The 12517-nt window shown below is 53.8% G+C and overlaps 2 protein-coding genes across 2 annotated transcripts in view; one reads left to right on the top strand and one right to left on the bottom strand.

Annotated features, from left to right (window-relative positions):
- TGME49_294350 (DEAD/DEAH box helicase domain-containing protein) overlaps positions 1-1854 on the bottom strand; it is a gene marked incomplete at its 5' end in the record, with an annotated part of 24019 nt that extends 22165 nt beyond the window's left edge. The window contains 2 exons of the mRNA XM_002370173.1: positions 891-992; positions 1737-1854. Of these exons, the coding sequence (XP_002370214.1) occupies positions 891-992; positions 1737-1854 (220 nt within the window). The remainder of the gene's footprint in view (positions 1-890; positions 993-1736) is intronic.
- On the top strand, positions 891-11527 carry TGME49_294360. The gene is made up of 12 exons (XM_002370174.2): positions 891-2717; positions 3180-3316; positions 3689-3841; positions 4244-4405; positions 5087-5204; positions 5909-6014; positions 6480-6549; positions 7122-7169; positions 7811-7964; positions 8424-8542; positions 9012-9084; positions 10094-11527. Exons 1-12 carry the CDS (start codon positions 2375-2377, stop codon positions 10324-10326), a joined length of 1716 nt encoding a protein of 571 aa, XP_002370215.1. The 5' UTR covers positions 891-2374; the 3' UTR covers positions 10327-11527.
- Positions 11528-12517: the final 990 nt, after the last annotated feature.

Raw genomic sequence — 12517 nt, forward strand, 5'->3', positions numbered from 1 at the left:
GAAAATGAATGGAAAACACGAGGCTGGAGGGGACAGCTTGCCTGTGAAGAAGATGCAGAACAAGAGATCGGGTAGAGACGTTTTTCGGTGAAGGCCACAGACGCGAAGTCCCCTAAAAACGGGGGGGAAAACAATCTGAGGGAGAAACTGCCAGAACGGAGTCGCAGACGGGAACGTCACTGCCCGAAGGCTACCGATGAAGAGTCACCAGCGAGGTCAGCAAACGCAGAAACGGAGGAACCGGCGACGGAGGCCGACCAGAGGCGATGCGGGAGGAAGCGGCGAAAAGGCTTGTCAAGGGAATTCCTTGCGCGTGCATTCAGAACGGCGGAAAAGGCAGACCTGCTCTCGTCGGCTTGCGTTGTGGGGCATGGCCGGCCAACACAGCCCGAAAGCTCGAAATCGGCGCGGGAGGGAGACGAGGAGAGACGAAGGAAATCGGAAACAGGTCTTCTGATCAAGGCGAGGCACGGCGAGGAGGTGGAGTGAAGACAAGAGGATTTACGAAGCGTAAAAGTGGGCATCAACACGCAGAGGCGCGACACAGACGAGGCGGGACGACGCGGCGATTCGCGGCGGAAGAAATGGCGGAAACAGGTACCAGAGGAACGCCTGACAAGAAACGCAAGGGTGAACGCCTACGAAAAGAGTAGGGAAGACAACAGAGATGTGGCGGCGCCTTTTCTCTCGGTCCTCCACGACTTCTCTTGACAGGCACAGGACCCCCCTACACTTTCTGCGCTCGCTGTGCGCATGCGGCGGCGAGTCCTCGCGAGACGTCGCGCTCTGTGGGCCACCGCGAGTTGACGCGCGCGCGGCTGCGGTCCGCGAATCTGGCGGACGAAACGCGACTGGGTTTAGAGGAAACGACAGGAATCTGCATTTCTTACCGGGCGACATGTCGCCAACTAGAAGCCAGAGTGCCATAGATGGTCCTCTCGGACCGCTCAGGTTGCGGAGGCCTGAGAGGCCGTCCTCCAGGGGGCACCCTCCTGGAACACGAAAAATGAAAAGACAGACAAGACACACCTGAAAAACCAACTCGCCTCGGCCGCAGAACGCGTTCTGCCTCTCTTTTCAGCTCGGTGTGAGGGCCTGCACCCGGCGCGAGCCACGCAGACGCCTCAAGAACGAAACTGCTCTCTGGAACTGCAGCTTTTGAGCTGGGTTTTCCCCTGCGAGCGCGAGTCTCGCCGCTCCGCAAACCCCAGTCGGCACCGAGAACGCCTTTGGAGCCGAAACTCGCGGCACACCAGCGAACAAAGAACGTTTGCTGCTGTGTGTGGCGGTTGGTCAAACTCAGGCGGCCGCTCCGCCAGGTATTGTCGAGGTGTCGATACACCCCAGGCGACGCTGCGCCGAGGCGGACGAGTGAGCTCTCCAGCCCGCAAAGAAGCGCGAAGACTTTTCAGAGTTTGCGAGACTTTTCTTGCCCTGCACGCTGCATGCGCGAACTGCCAACCGTTTCGTCCAAAGAATGCGCCACGAACGGAGAACCAAAGGAAGGCAGACGTCGAAAATCGAACCGCAGCTTACGCGACGGTTTCGTCTATTGGGATTCCAGAAGGGAACCGTGAGACTCCGCGTTTCGAACGGGAAAACGGCGCGGACCCCTCGCGCGCCTCTTGCTTCCAGAGCCCCAAATCTTCGAGAGAAGTCCCGCTGAATTGCCTTACCTCGTGATCAGTTCTGTTCCTTTGCCTTTTCCAAGGTCGCTCTTTCAATCTGTAGCCCACTTGCCACGGCCGTCGGGCTGCGGGTGGCCGAACGCAACTTGCCGGGAGGGCGTCGGCCCGTTTCGCCTCGGTCGACCGCAAGACTCTCTAGCTCGAGCAGTTGTTGACTGTTTTCCATGTGGACTCGTGAGTCCAGAAACGACGCTCGCCGCCGGAATTTTGTCCTCGTTTCCCGCGCTCTCCAACGACAGTCCCCCGTTCTGTCAACCCAAGAAGGACTGGGCCAGACACCACGCACTGCCTTGGCACGCGGCGCGCGCACCTCTGAGTCACTCTCCCTCGCGTGTAGCCCGCGCCTCGCTCTGAGAAAAGGCATTTCGATCTCTTTCGTCGCGGAAAGGCCTTCCGATCGGCAGGTTACCTCGTGGACTGTCTTGCCTTTCTTCCCTCCCAGTCTTAGTCTTCTTCAAAGCAGCTCTCGCACACTGCTGCTCTGCGCCTGCTCTCCTCGTCGCCCCGACTGCTGTGTAGAGGCTTGTTGGAGTACTGGCGTTCTTCTTTGATGCCGACTATTAAAAGACTTTGTGGACACCGGGCAGAACAGGGCCAATGAAATCCGCTTCTTCGTGACTGTTTCTCCCTTGTTTAGCTGGCTCTCTCCACGCGTTCGAAGGCGCGTCTCCTCCCAACTTCCTACCATGATGACGTCTCCGTCCACGGCTTCTCCCCCGCCCACGCGAGACTCTATGGCAGACAGCCCTGCATCTTCGGAGTCTCCTGCGGGACCGCAGAAGAGGGCATCTCTGCAGGAAGGCAGTTCCCTTGCAGAGGCGGCGGGAGCTGCAAAGAAACGCACGCCTGCGCCTTCCCCCTCCGCCGCCGCAGTCTCTGCACCGCAGACGAAACAGCTGCGCCGCACCTGCCCGTACCTGGGCACAATCAAGCGACACCTTCTCGACTTTGACTTCGAGAAAGTCTGCTGCATCTGTCTCTCCAACCAACATGTCTACGCCTGCCTCGTCTGTGCGCGCTACTTCCAAGGTACCCTCCAACGCCCTGCAATGCACCTCTCCACATCTACATGCAAGCCGACCTATCCGGTGGTGTCAGCGAAGCGCTGCATGCTCATACATAACGTACTTGTGCCGGTAACAATTCCCACGCGTCGTTAACGCCGGCGTGTACAAGCACCCCATACGAAGATATACGTATATATATATATTGTATGTATATATATATATATATATATATAGTTGGAGATGCGTCTATGAATGGGTGCTTGTGTGTGGCCATCCAGGGGACGTAATTGGTCATTCGTCTGTGTGACTGTCGAAGCATTTGCGCAGAAGCCTCTTTCGAGACGACGCATGTCAATCGCGTTTCGCCCGATAAGGGGGTTGAAACGGTGTGTGGAGAAGGGGGGTCGAGGAGACCCGCGATCGCCTGAACAGCACCATTTTTTCGTCTCGCCTTTGTCGGTCTGTCTCTCTCGCTGCTTCGCAGGACGAGGCAAGAACACGTACGCCTACATGCATGCGCTCCAGGAGCAGCACTACGTGTACCTGAATCTGAAGGACTGCCGGGTGTACTGTCTTCCGGAGAACTACGAAGTGAAGGATGCGTCTCTGGACGACATCATCGTAAGTGTGCGGCTCTCCTCTCTGCTGCTCTCCCGTGTCTGTATTTCCTTCCACGCTCGCCATCTCTCGCTTGACGTCTTCGCTCGACTGTGTCTTCTCCTCTTTGTCGCTCGCCTTCTTCACATCCAGCATTCTTCTCGGCCGCCTGTCGACTGCTGGATCGGATGCTCTCCGGCCCGCCAGTGCGCGAAGGACGTCAGAGGATTCCGCGCACTGTGGTCTCTCCGCGGAGTGTATGGACAGTGCTGGTGGCTGTGGCCTTCCTGCGCAAGAGTATCGAAGTGTGTGCAGAGGAGGTGTTTCGCTGTGTAACGGGTACGGGGAGCTGCGCTGCACTCTCACGTCTCGTTTTTGCCTCTGCTGTACGTACAGTACAATCTCCACCCGACCTACACCAAGGAGGATGTTGCGCAGTTGTCGACTCGGATCATCTACGGAAAGGCGCTTGATGGTGCAGACTACATCCCAGGATGTGTGGGCCTGAACAATTTGAAGCGCACGGACTTTTGTAACGCCATGATTCAAGTACGACATTCCGCCTTTCTCTCTCCCTTGCCTGAGCGTCGTCTTTCGCCTGCGCTTCTCCCGTACCCTCCAGCTTTCTTTCCGTCGCTATTCGTCGCCGCGCAGTCGCACTCCTTTCCCTCCTCTGCGCGTCGTCGCTGCATCTGTCTACGCTCCTGTATCGCTTGCGCGTCTCATCGTCTCTCCTTGCCCTCCTGCGTGCTCTCCTTCTTCTCTTCGTCTCCCCATTTCGCTCTGCTCCACCCCTTTTCCTTCCCCTGCCCGTCTGTTCTGCGCGTTCCACTTCGGCTCATTCGCTTCTCGCCGTCTGCTTCCTCCTGGCCCACCGCGCGCTTTCTCGCACGGCGCTTTCCTCCCGTCTGCATCTCTGCGTCTCCTCGTGCCTCTTTCCTCCCTTCGCAGTCTCTCTGCACCGTCGTCCCGCTGCGGAACTGGCTTCTGCTTCTCGATCTGTCGCACGTCCAAAACTACGACCCCGTGCTGCAGACGCTTGGCGAACTGATGAGGAAGATTTTCAACGCGCGCAACTTCAAAGGAATCGTCTCGCCACACGAGTTCCTCCAGGTGCGGCCTTCTCGCAGAGAGTCAGAATACATCGAGTTCATTTCTTTATTTTGTAGCTCCATGTGTCAAGCCAGAATATATATACATACATGTATATACATATATATACACATGTATATATATATATATACATGTTTATCTTCGTATTTTACGGATTTCGGTGTCGAGGAGTGGCTCTGGAATGAGGAGGAAAGTTGAAAATGCGAAGCAGTTCGGGAGAACGCATCTCGATATTCGGGTATGGAAAGGTGAAACACTTTTTCCTTTCTGGCTGTCTTCTCCGAAACGGGAGGCGCCAGTCCACCAGTCACAGTGTGACAGTCTCTCGACCTGCAAGATGCGCTGTACCTACATCCCGTCCGCCGTCGCCTCGCCACGCCTGTCGTACGCTTGGGAGGAACGAACAGTTCATCGTATCAGAAGTAACATTTTTTGTCAACTGACCGCCACTTGGAAGGTGTCAATGTCTGAGCTCCGTACTTTGCGCAAACAGTTCCTGGAACTTCTCAGTTGCACCCCTCCCTTTCACCTCCAGGCCATTCGGTCCTGGGGGAGTCGGCGTCGGGTGTATGTACACCCGAGGTGGCGGGGTCCGAGGCAGCCGCAGGAGTCTCGGCGCGAGGTGTCAGAACTAGGTGAACCTCTGAGGCGATTCCAGCTCTGTTTTTTGCCGCTGCTCAGGCCGTCGGCGTTGCCAGCAAGAAGAAGTTTCGGATCGGAGAGCAAGCAGACCCTCTGCAGTTTTTCTGTTGGTTGATGACGCGTGTCCATCAGTCTGCAAAGCACAAGAAACTCAACTGTACGTACAGGCCAAGTGCCGCCCAGGCAACACTGCACACCGACTGCAGTTCTGTTTCGTACCTCTCTCTGTCGCTGTCTCAGTCTGTCGCTTCCTGCGAGGACTGCGAGTGTCGTGCTCTGCTCTGGCAGGGGATCCTTCGACCTGGCAATTGCGATTTCCTGTGTGCACATCCGTGCATGCAGATGTCTGCGCAACTATCTCTCTGCGCATGCATGCAGACCTACTGCTGTACGTGTATCTATATGCGAAGGTGTAGACACGCGGAGCTGTAGGTGCATCCCGTCTCCTTTCTTGACAACTGCCTGTTCCTGACACCTCTCGCCCCCTGTTCAAGTGGAGTCTCACCTCAACGGACGGTGCACTGATCAGCTTATTGTACAAGCTCTGAGCGACTGTTTTAGAGACGCTCGCGGTCTTCCCTAATTTTCTTTTCAACCTGCGTGTCAGATGCATATATCTCTCTCTACCGAGAACACTCGATGAGCCTGTATGTGTAGGAAGAGCGTCGTTATATAAGCGACCAGCCAGGTCGTCTGTCGGTCAGGTTTGGCTTGTTGTATCCTGAGCGCTTCACTGCCTTTTGAGTGTGTTTTGAGGTCTCTCTTGTGAGGCACAAATGCCGTCGCGCGTGCAGGTCTCTCTCGCTCGGCGTCCGCCTGTCAAGCCTCAGCTACCGTTTTTTCCTCCTTTTTCTCGTGCAGCGAATGTCGTGAACGACTGTTTCCAAGGAGAAGTGGAAGTCCGCACCACAACTGCAGAGGGAGAAGCAACTGGACAGCCGCCGTCCGTCTCGCGGGTGCCCTTCCTGTAGGCAGAAACTCTCTGGCGCGTCTTTTTTTTACACTCCCCGTTCGTTTTCCGAGGTAGTGCTGTAGATCTCGGAAAGTAGCGGCGTATGGTCTTCTGTCTGCCTCTCGGTTGTGTCGCTGTCTTTCTCTTTGGCCTGGCGCCTGCCGTGAACACCAACGTACACTCCGAGTTCGACACTAGTCACAAACAGCTAGAGTTCCTGGTTCTCGCTGGCTGGGTGAGTTCTGACTTCACTGGAGCGTCACAGGCAAATCCGGATCCTTAGGCCTGTGTGTCGGTGTGTACTCTGGTTCTGCCTGGTTGGCGACGACGCGCCGACGGTTCGGCTGCGCGTAGCAACGGGAGACGAGGAGGGGAACTCGTTTCTTTCGAAAAAACGTTTTTTTAACAGGCGCTGTTCTGGAAAGCGAGCATGGTGGCACTTCTCACCGCGCATTTAGCTTTTGTCTTTCTCTTCGCCAGATTCCTCACGCTAGATCTGCCGCAAGCTCCCATCTTCAAGGATTCGCTGGACAGGAATATGATTCCGCACGTAGGTTTCCTTGCAGCTCGTGGACTCCAGAGAACCTACGACAGCATGCGCAGATAAACCCACGGCGAGGAGATCGTTTTTTTGCCGTTAGATATTGTCCAGTCGAAATTTTGACTTCTGTGTAAGAGTGTCTTCTCCGCGTTTTTGTCGATCTCTGGGTCCTCGTGTGGAGTTCGATTTTCTCTGTGCACGCACCACAGTTGTTTCCTTCCTGCGTTCCCCATGCGGCTTCCTTGGACTCTCTCTGGCTGTGGCCGCGAGACCGACGGGAGACGTTTTGTAAAGGGAAAACCTCATCTAAAGAGAAAAGAGAGTCAGAAGTCAAATCCAGAGTCAAAAATCAGGAGTAACGTCAGCCGTCAAATCAGGGATCAAATCACTAGCACCTCAACAACTCGATCAGTATCTCTTTCCTTTGCACGAAGGCGTCTGTAAAAAACGCGTTTGAAATCTGACTTCAAAAGCGTGAACATGAGGGATGTCTAAGATCAGGATACGGATAAGAGATGTCGTAAATCAGTATAAGAGTGCTCTGGATTTCTCGTTGCGTTTTCCTTTTGCGTGTGCCGCAGATTCCGATTTTCGATCTGCTTCAAAAGTTCAACGGAGAGCAAATTCAGGTGAGGCTGAGAGTCGCAGCCCCGAGGCTGGCGAGCGTGTTTGTGAGATTCCTTCTTGACGAAAGACTTTTTTCTGCGACACTCAAACCTCTTCCCCGCAGTCTGCATGCGCTCGTCTCGGCCGCGTTTCTTCTCTGCGCCATTTTGAACGGATCTCCCTGCCTCCGCAGCTTCAATGAGAACTCCGTTACCTTTTTTGCGGCTTCTGCCGTTCTAGGTTCAGGCGCAGACCCCGGTGCACTCTTCAACCTGGGTCAACACAGAAGCCGCTCGAGTCGAGTGAACAGACGCATACTAGGAGTTCAGATGATGCATGCGTGGCGAGAGTTGTGCGATGTACAGAGAACCAAGTTTCGCGAGACTTTGCTGTGATCCACCGTGATCCACCGCCCCACTGGCCTGCCCTGCTTGCACATTCTCTCAACCTTTTTCTAGCGCGAGTTGTTCACCGAACACGGAGAGTCTGTGAACCTCGACTTTCTGTGCATGTACGTCTCCACGCAGGGTTTGAAGTATGCGTGTGAGCGCGCCTGCATGCGAGAGTGCATAAATGCACTCAGGGCCTGGGCCGAGTTCCGCTGTACACTCCTGCGTCAGTCTAGACCTTCGCCTTCTCTGGTTTCTTCTGCACTGTTCAACAGGAGGCAACTCCCGGGACGCTCAAGCGATACAGTTTGTGGCGGCTGCCAAAGTACCTCGTGCTGCATGTGAAACGTTTCTCCAAGAACAACTTCTACGTCGAAAAGAATCCGACGATTGTCACTTTCCCCGTCAAACACTTGGATCTCCGAGAGTGTAAGTGTCTCAGCGCAGCCGCGCACGCAGAAGAACAGTCAGAGTGCATGCGGGACTTCTCCGGACGGCATGCAGAAAATCCTCCGACTGCATGCCTAAAGGCTTGAGATTGCATGCAAGGACTCGGATGTTACGCAGAGGCGAGGCATCCAGGCAGCCAAATGTAGCCCTGTTTACGTTTAGAAGACCTGTGTTGTTGCTTTACGCCTGAGTGCGACGGTACAAGCTGGTAATAAGGTTTCGGCAGCGAGAGACAACTGGAAAACGACTGCTCAGATAAGCCGTGGCGCGCATGCAGAGAGACGCAGGTGCTGGCGGTTTGAGGCGTCCCAACTCGCTGGGTGGAGAGCAGAAGGAGGTTCTGGCAGACACACGTCAAGGGAATTCTCTGTTTTTCGATTCAGCTTCTCTCTCTTGCGGAGAAATGTAGATCCTTCCGCCGACTTGCTGTGCATGCAGATGTGCACGAGGATGCACCAGCCGACCTGAATCCCGTAGCCAAGTACGACCTCGTTGCGAACATCTGCCACCAAGGAAAACCCCACGACGGACAGTACAAAGTCCACGTCCTGCATGCGGTACGCCACGCCCATCATATATATATATATATATATAAATAGATATATCTGTATATATATATATATATGTATATATGTATATATATATAAATAGATATATGTATTCGAGTCTATGTCTACGTACCTGTGTATGTGTAATTGTTTTTGCAAGTGCATGTACGCAGCTCGCAGTTACGCAGTGACCGGGGGAATGCAGGGAGAAACGTTTTTCGCGAAGTTGCTTCACTGCAGAGGAGCAGCAGAGACGACGCAGATTGTCAGTGGTTCTGAGCAGAGTTTTGTTTTTCGTGACTGGAGCCTCCAGAAACTCAGAAAGAAACGTTGTCGTCGCAGCAACCAACAGAAGACACGTTCAGGTGGGATGCTCGCAGCGACATGCACATGCGCGTCAACAAAGAGATGTTCGTAAAAATCTGCATCTGTGCATATGTGTGGACATTATCGCGCGATTTGTGGTGTGTGTGTACAGCCGACGAACGAATGGTTTGAGATCGAAGATCTTCGAGTAACGCAAGTTCTGCCGCAGTTCGTAGCCCTCTCTGGTAAGGAGACCATTTCAATTCATCTTTGCTTCGTGTTTCTCTCGCCCAAATCCAGAAACGATGCTCGCGGCTAAACGGCCTACAGGCTGTGTGTACGCGCGCGACGACCGCGAACGCACTGCGCGGACGTGTGAATTCCTACGAAAAAACGCATCCCTGCATCTCTGCACTTGCACAGTTGCCTGCTATCCAGTTACACACTATGCAGATATTCGTGTAAGGCTTGAACTGTGCCGCTTCCATGTATTCTTTTCGCTTCTTATTGCTCCAGTCATAGATGGATAGGATTAGATATATATAGATGGAGATAGATAAAGATCGATAAAGACAGGCGCGTGGAGAAATATGGATTTCTATAGCTCCGCTGAGGCATTCGCAGCAAGCAGGTTTTCGCGTCGCGTGCTCACGCGTCAGTGGTGTAGAGCGTGAAGATCTTTCATTCCAGGTTCTGGACAAATAAAATGACTCGTTTCCTGGATTGAAGCTCTGTTGCGTGTGTTATGACCCCCCACGGCGGTTTGCTTGACAGGGCGGGGAGTGACCGTGTATCTGTTTTTGAGAACCAGTTTTTTCTTCTTCGTAGAAGCGTTTGGGGGCCGGTGTCTGATAGGAAGAACTATTTGACTGCGTTTTTCTGTGAAAGCTTTCTCACGGCAAAGTGAACAGACTTGGGGGGTTTCCTGTGGATATGACGAAGCATATTGTCGAGAGTGAAGTCTTGATGACTTTGCGTTGTTGAGAAACTGTACCTCGAAGACACGGCGAAGCCAGCCGTGAAAAAGGGAGGCCTTCCACGGTTTCGCCCTCGTGCTCTTCTCCACTGGTTCTCTGTCTGTGGTTCCGCATCTGTGCGTGATTTGTGTCTTCTGCCGGACTTACGTTTTCCGCGTTGATTTGTGTGCTTCGTTTTTTCTGGTCCGTTTTCTCTCATTTGGGGCATGTCTGTTGTGCGTCACTTTTCCTGTTTTGTCACTTTTTCTTGTGCAATTCTCTGACTGGGGTTCTCCAGAGTCGTACGTGCAAGTGTACCAGCGCCAGGACGTCGCTCCAGACGGTTCGATTGACCGGTGCGTGGTGGAGGCTGCGCTCCAGGAACTGCAGAAGAGAGAAGCGAAGAGCGCCGCGGTGGACGACGACGACGACATTTTTGCGGCAGATTCAGAAAACGAAGACGAAGAAGAAGGCCCAGACGCAGAGGGTCCTAAGCAGGAAGTCGAGACGAAGCTGGAGCTGGGCGATTGAAAGTCGGGGATTCGCCTGTGTGTGAGGCTGTTGCTGGAAACGCTTCTCAGGAATCGTCTTCGTTCCTGCGTGAGCGAGATTCGAGCTCCAGTGTTTTGTTGGCGGAAGGGTACTGCATGCGCAGTGTCTTACACCGTTCTCGTTCTTGGGAGGTAATCGCGGACGAAGCCTCGGCGTTCGCGCGCGACCGAGACGGGGTGTCGGGTACGGAGCAAGAAACGGACTTGTCGCAGAATGGCAAAGAGAGGAAAACGCACGGCTTGCAGGCTTGACACAGTAGACGTCTCGGTTGCTTCACGCGAAGCCTCTGTGGGTCGGCATGTGTGCCGATTTTCTCACTCCGCACACAACTGCTGACGATTCGACACAGCGCATACACCCTAAATAACGGCAGAAGACGATCAGCTCTCTTATTCTTCATTCGGACAGTTTTTGCTCTCTTTCGCTGCTTCTTCCACGACACCCAGATTGTTTTTAATGACACGACGACTTCCAGGCGAACAGGGAAACCAGTCGGATGCACAAGTCCAGCGTTTTGAGCTGTTGTTTGAGCAGTGTAGTCGGGTGGCGAGTTCCACGAAGAAAGCAGTTCGCACCGTGACGTTCCCTCTGTGCACGTACGGTCAAGGGTAAACGGCTCTGCAGGTCGGACGCGACCGCGCGAGAGGCGTGAGAGCTACCTTCTGGGATGTGTGACCTCAGTAGCTACTCAGAAGGAAAAAGTGATAGCGACTTCGTTTTGAGCATTTCTCGACTCGAAAGCACCCCGAGAGGGACCACTGTCAAAGGACCTGGGGGAAGGCTGTCGATATGCGTAGGGCATTCACGCTTTGGGATCCTGAAGCGATAAATCCGAATCCATGCATTGATAATAGGATTAACACAGTTCGAGTCAGGAAAACAACACATCATTTGCTTAAATAAAGCGAAGAACCTGTATTCACATGGAATAACCTCTGCGTACCTCTGCGTAGCACCCCATGTTTACACATCCACACACAAACATATATATATATATATATATATATATATATATTGGTCAGTGGTCTTTTTTCATCGGATGCATTCGGCCGGTGAGTCAGTCGTACAGGGAGGTTTTGGGGGGGGGCGCAGAGAGAACGAAATCTGCATTCAAGGGCGAGCCTTTGGAAAAAGCAACTCTGCCGCAGAAGAAGCCACGCTGCACAAGCACGTCCACTATGAGGGCGTCTGCAGAACGCAGTCTCTGGTTTTGTGCACGCAAACTGGACGGACATATTCTCTTTCAGGGTTTCGTTCATGTTGTTGATGTGTATTTCGAGAACACGGCTTTGTCTTCTAGTAGTGACAGTCGATGTGGTCATTGCATGCTTATCTCTACTGGCAGACGTTCTACCTGTGCGACGTCGGTGCTGTCAACGCAGCGTTAAGGTCGTGTTCCACGAGAATTTAACGATGTGCCAAGGTGCGTCTGAGAGCTGCCCGATCTTCACTGGTATACTGAAGTCGCTTGCAGGGAGTGCTCCCGAGATCACTCAAGGTCATGCTGTATCCCTAGAAAGTCAGGACTCGTACACACACTCGCCTCACTTCTCAACGGAAACTGATATGTGAGGCATCGCCCCACTCAGGATTTCGCCGCTGCGCGGATCCTGAGACACCGGCAACACTGTTTCCCGTGACTTCGAGAGTGCACGCTTGCGTCACTGGACTATGTCTGCGGTGTGAAGTGTGTGACTCTGAGTCTCGGCTCACGCACATGAGAACCGGATCTTCTCTGTCAGAGGCACCACATCTGTTGTGAGTCACTGTGTTTTTCTCAATTCATGCTGAAGTAGTTACTCGCCTTCAGAGGCAGTGCTAGTGTCTTCTGTGGTAGAGGAGGTACCTGTGTTTCTCCGCTTCAAAGCAGCCCCCGCATGTAGCGTCGTGGACGACAGGCTTCGCGCGAATGGCGACCCAGAGACTGAAGTCCGACGGCACAGCCACCTGCAGCTGCGCAGACGTTTACACACTCATGGCTCTTCCTCCAACAGAAAGTCGCTTTACAACACGGTTTTGACTCGAAATTCTGGTCACTTTACTGTGGCACCCGTGACAAGGAAGGGTGCTCCCTGGATGGCAAACCGGGAGTCGATCGGGACAGTGGAAAAACTCTTTTGCGCCTCCTGCATGGTCTCATGAACGAAGAGTCGCTGGTTAGCTTCCTTCC

Source organism: Toxoplasma gondii, chromosome Ia (genome assembly GCF_000006565.2).
Source record: "Toxoplasma gondii ME49 chromosome Ia, whole genome shotgun sequence".
Lineage (NCBI taxonomy): Eukaryota > Apicomplexa > Conoidasida > Eucoccidiorida > Sarcocystidae > Toxoplasma > Toxoplasma gondii.

Excerpts from the sequence above, each read along its gene's own strand:
- TGME49_294360 (XM_002370174.2), top strand. The coding sequence starts at position 2,375 with ATGATGACGTCTCCGTCCACGGCTTCTCCCCCGCCCACGCGAGACTCT. Across the intron at positions 2,718-3,179 it reads CTGTGCGCGCTACTTCCAAG|GACGAGGCAAGAACACGTAC; the intron begins GTACCCTCCAAC and ends GCTGCTTCGCAG. Across the intron at positions 6,015-6,479 it reads GTCTCGCGGGTGCCCTTCCT|ATTCCTCACGCTAGATCTGC; the intron begins GTAGGCAGAAAC and ends TCTCTTCGCCAG.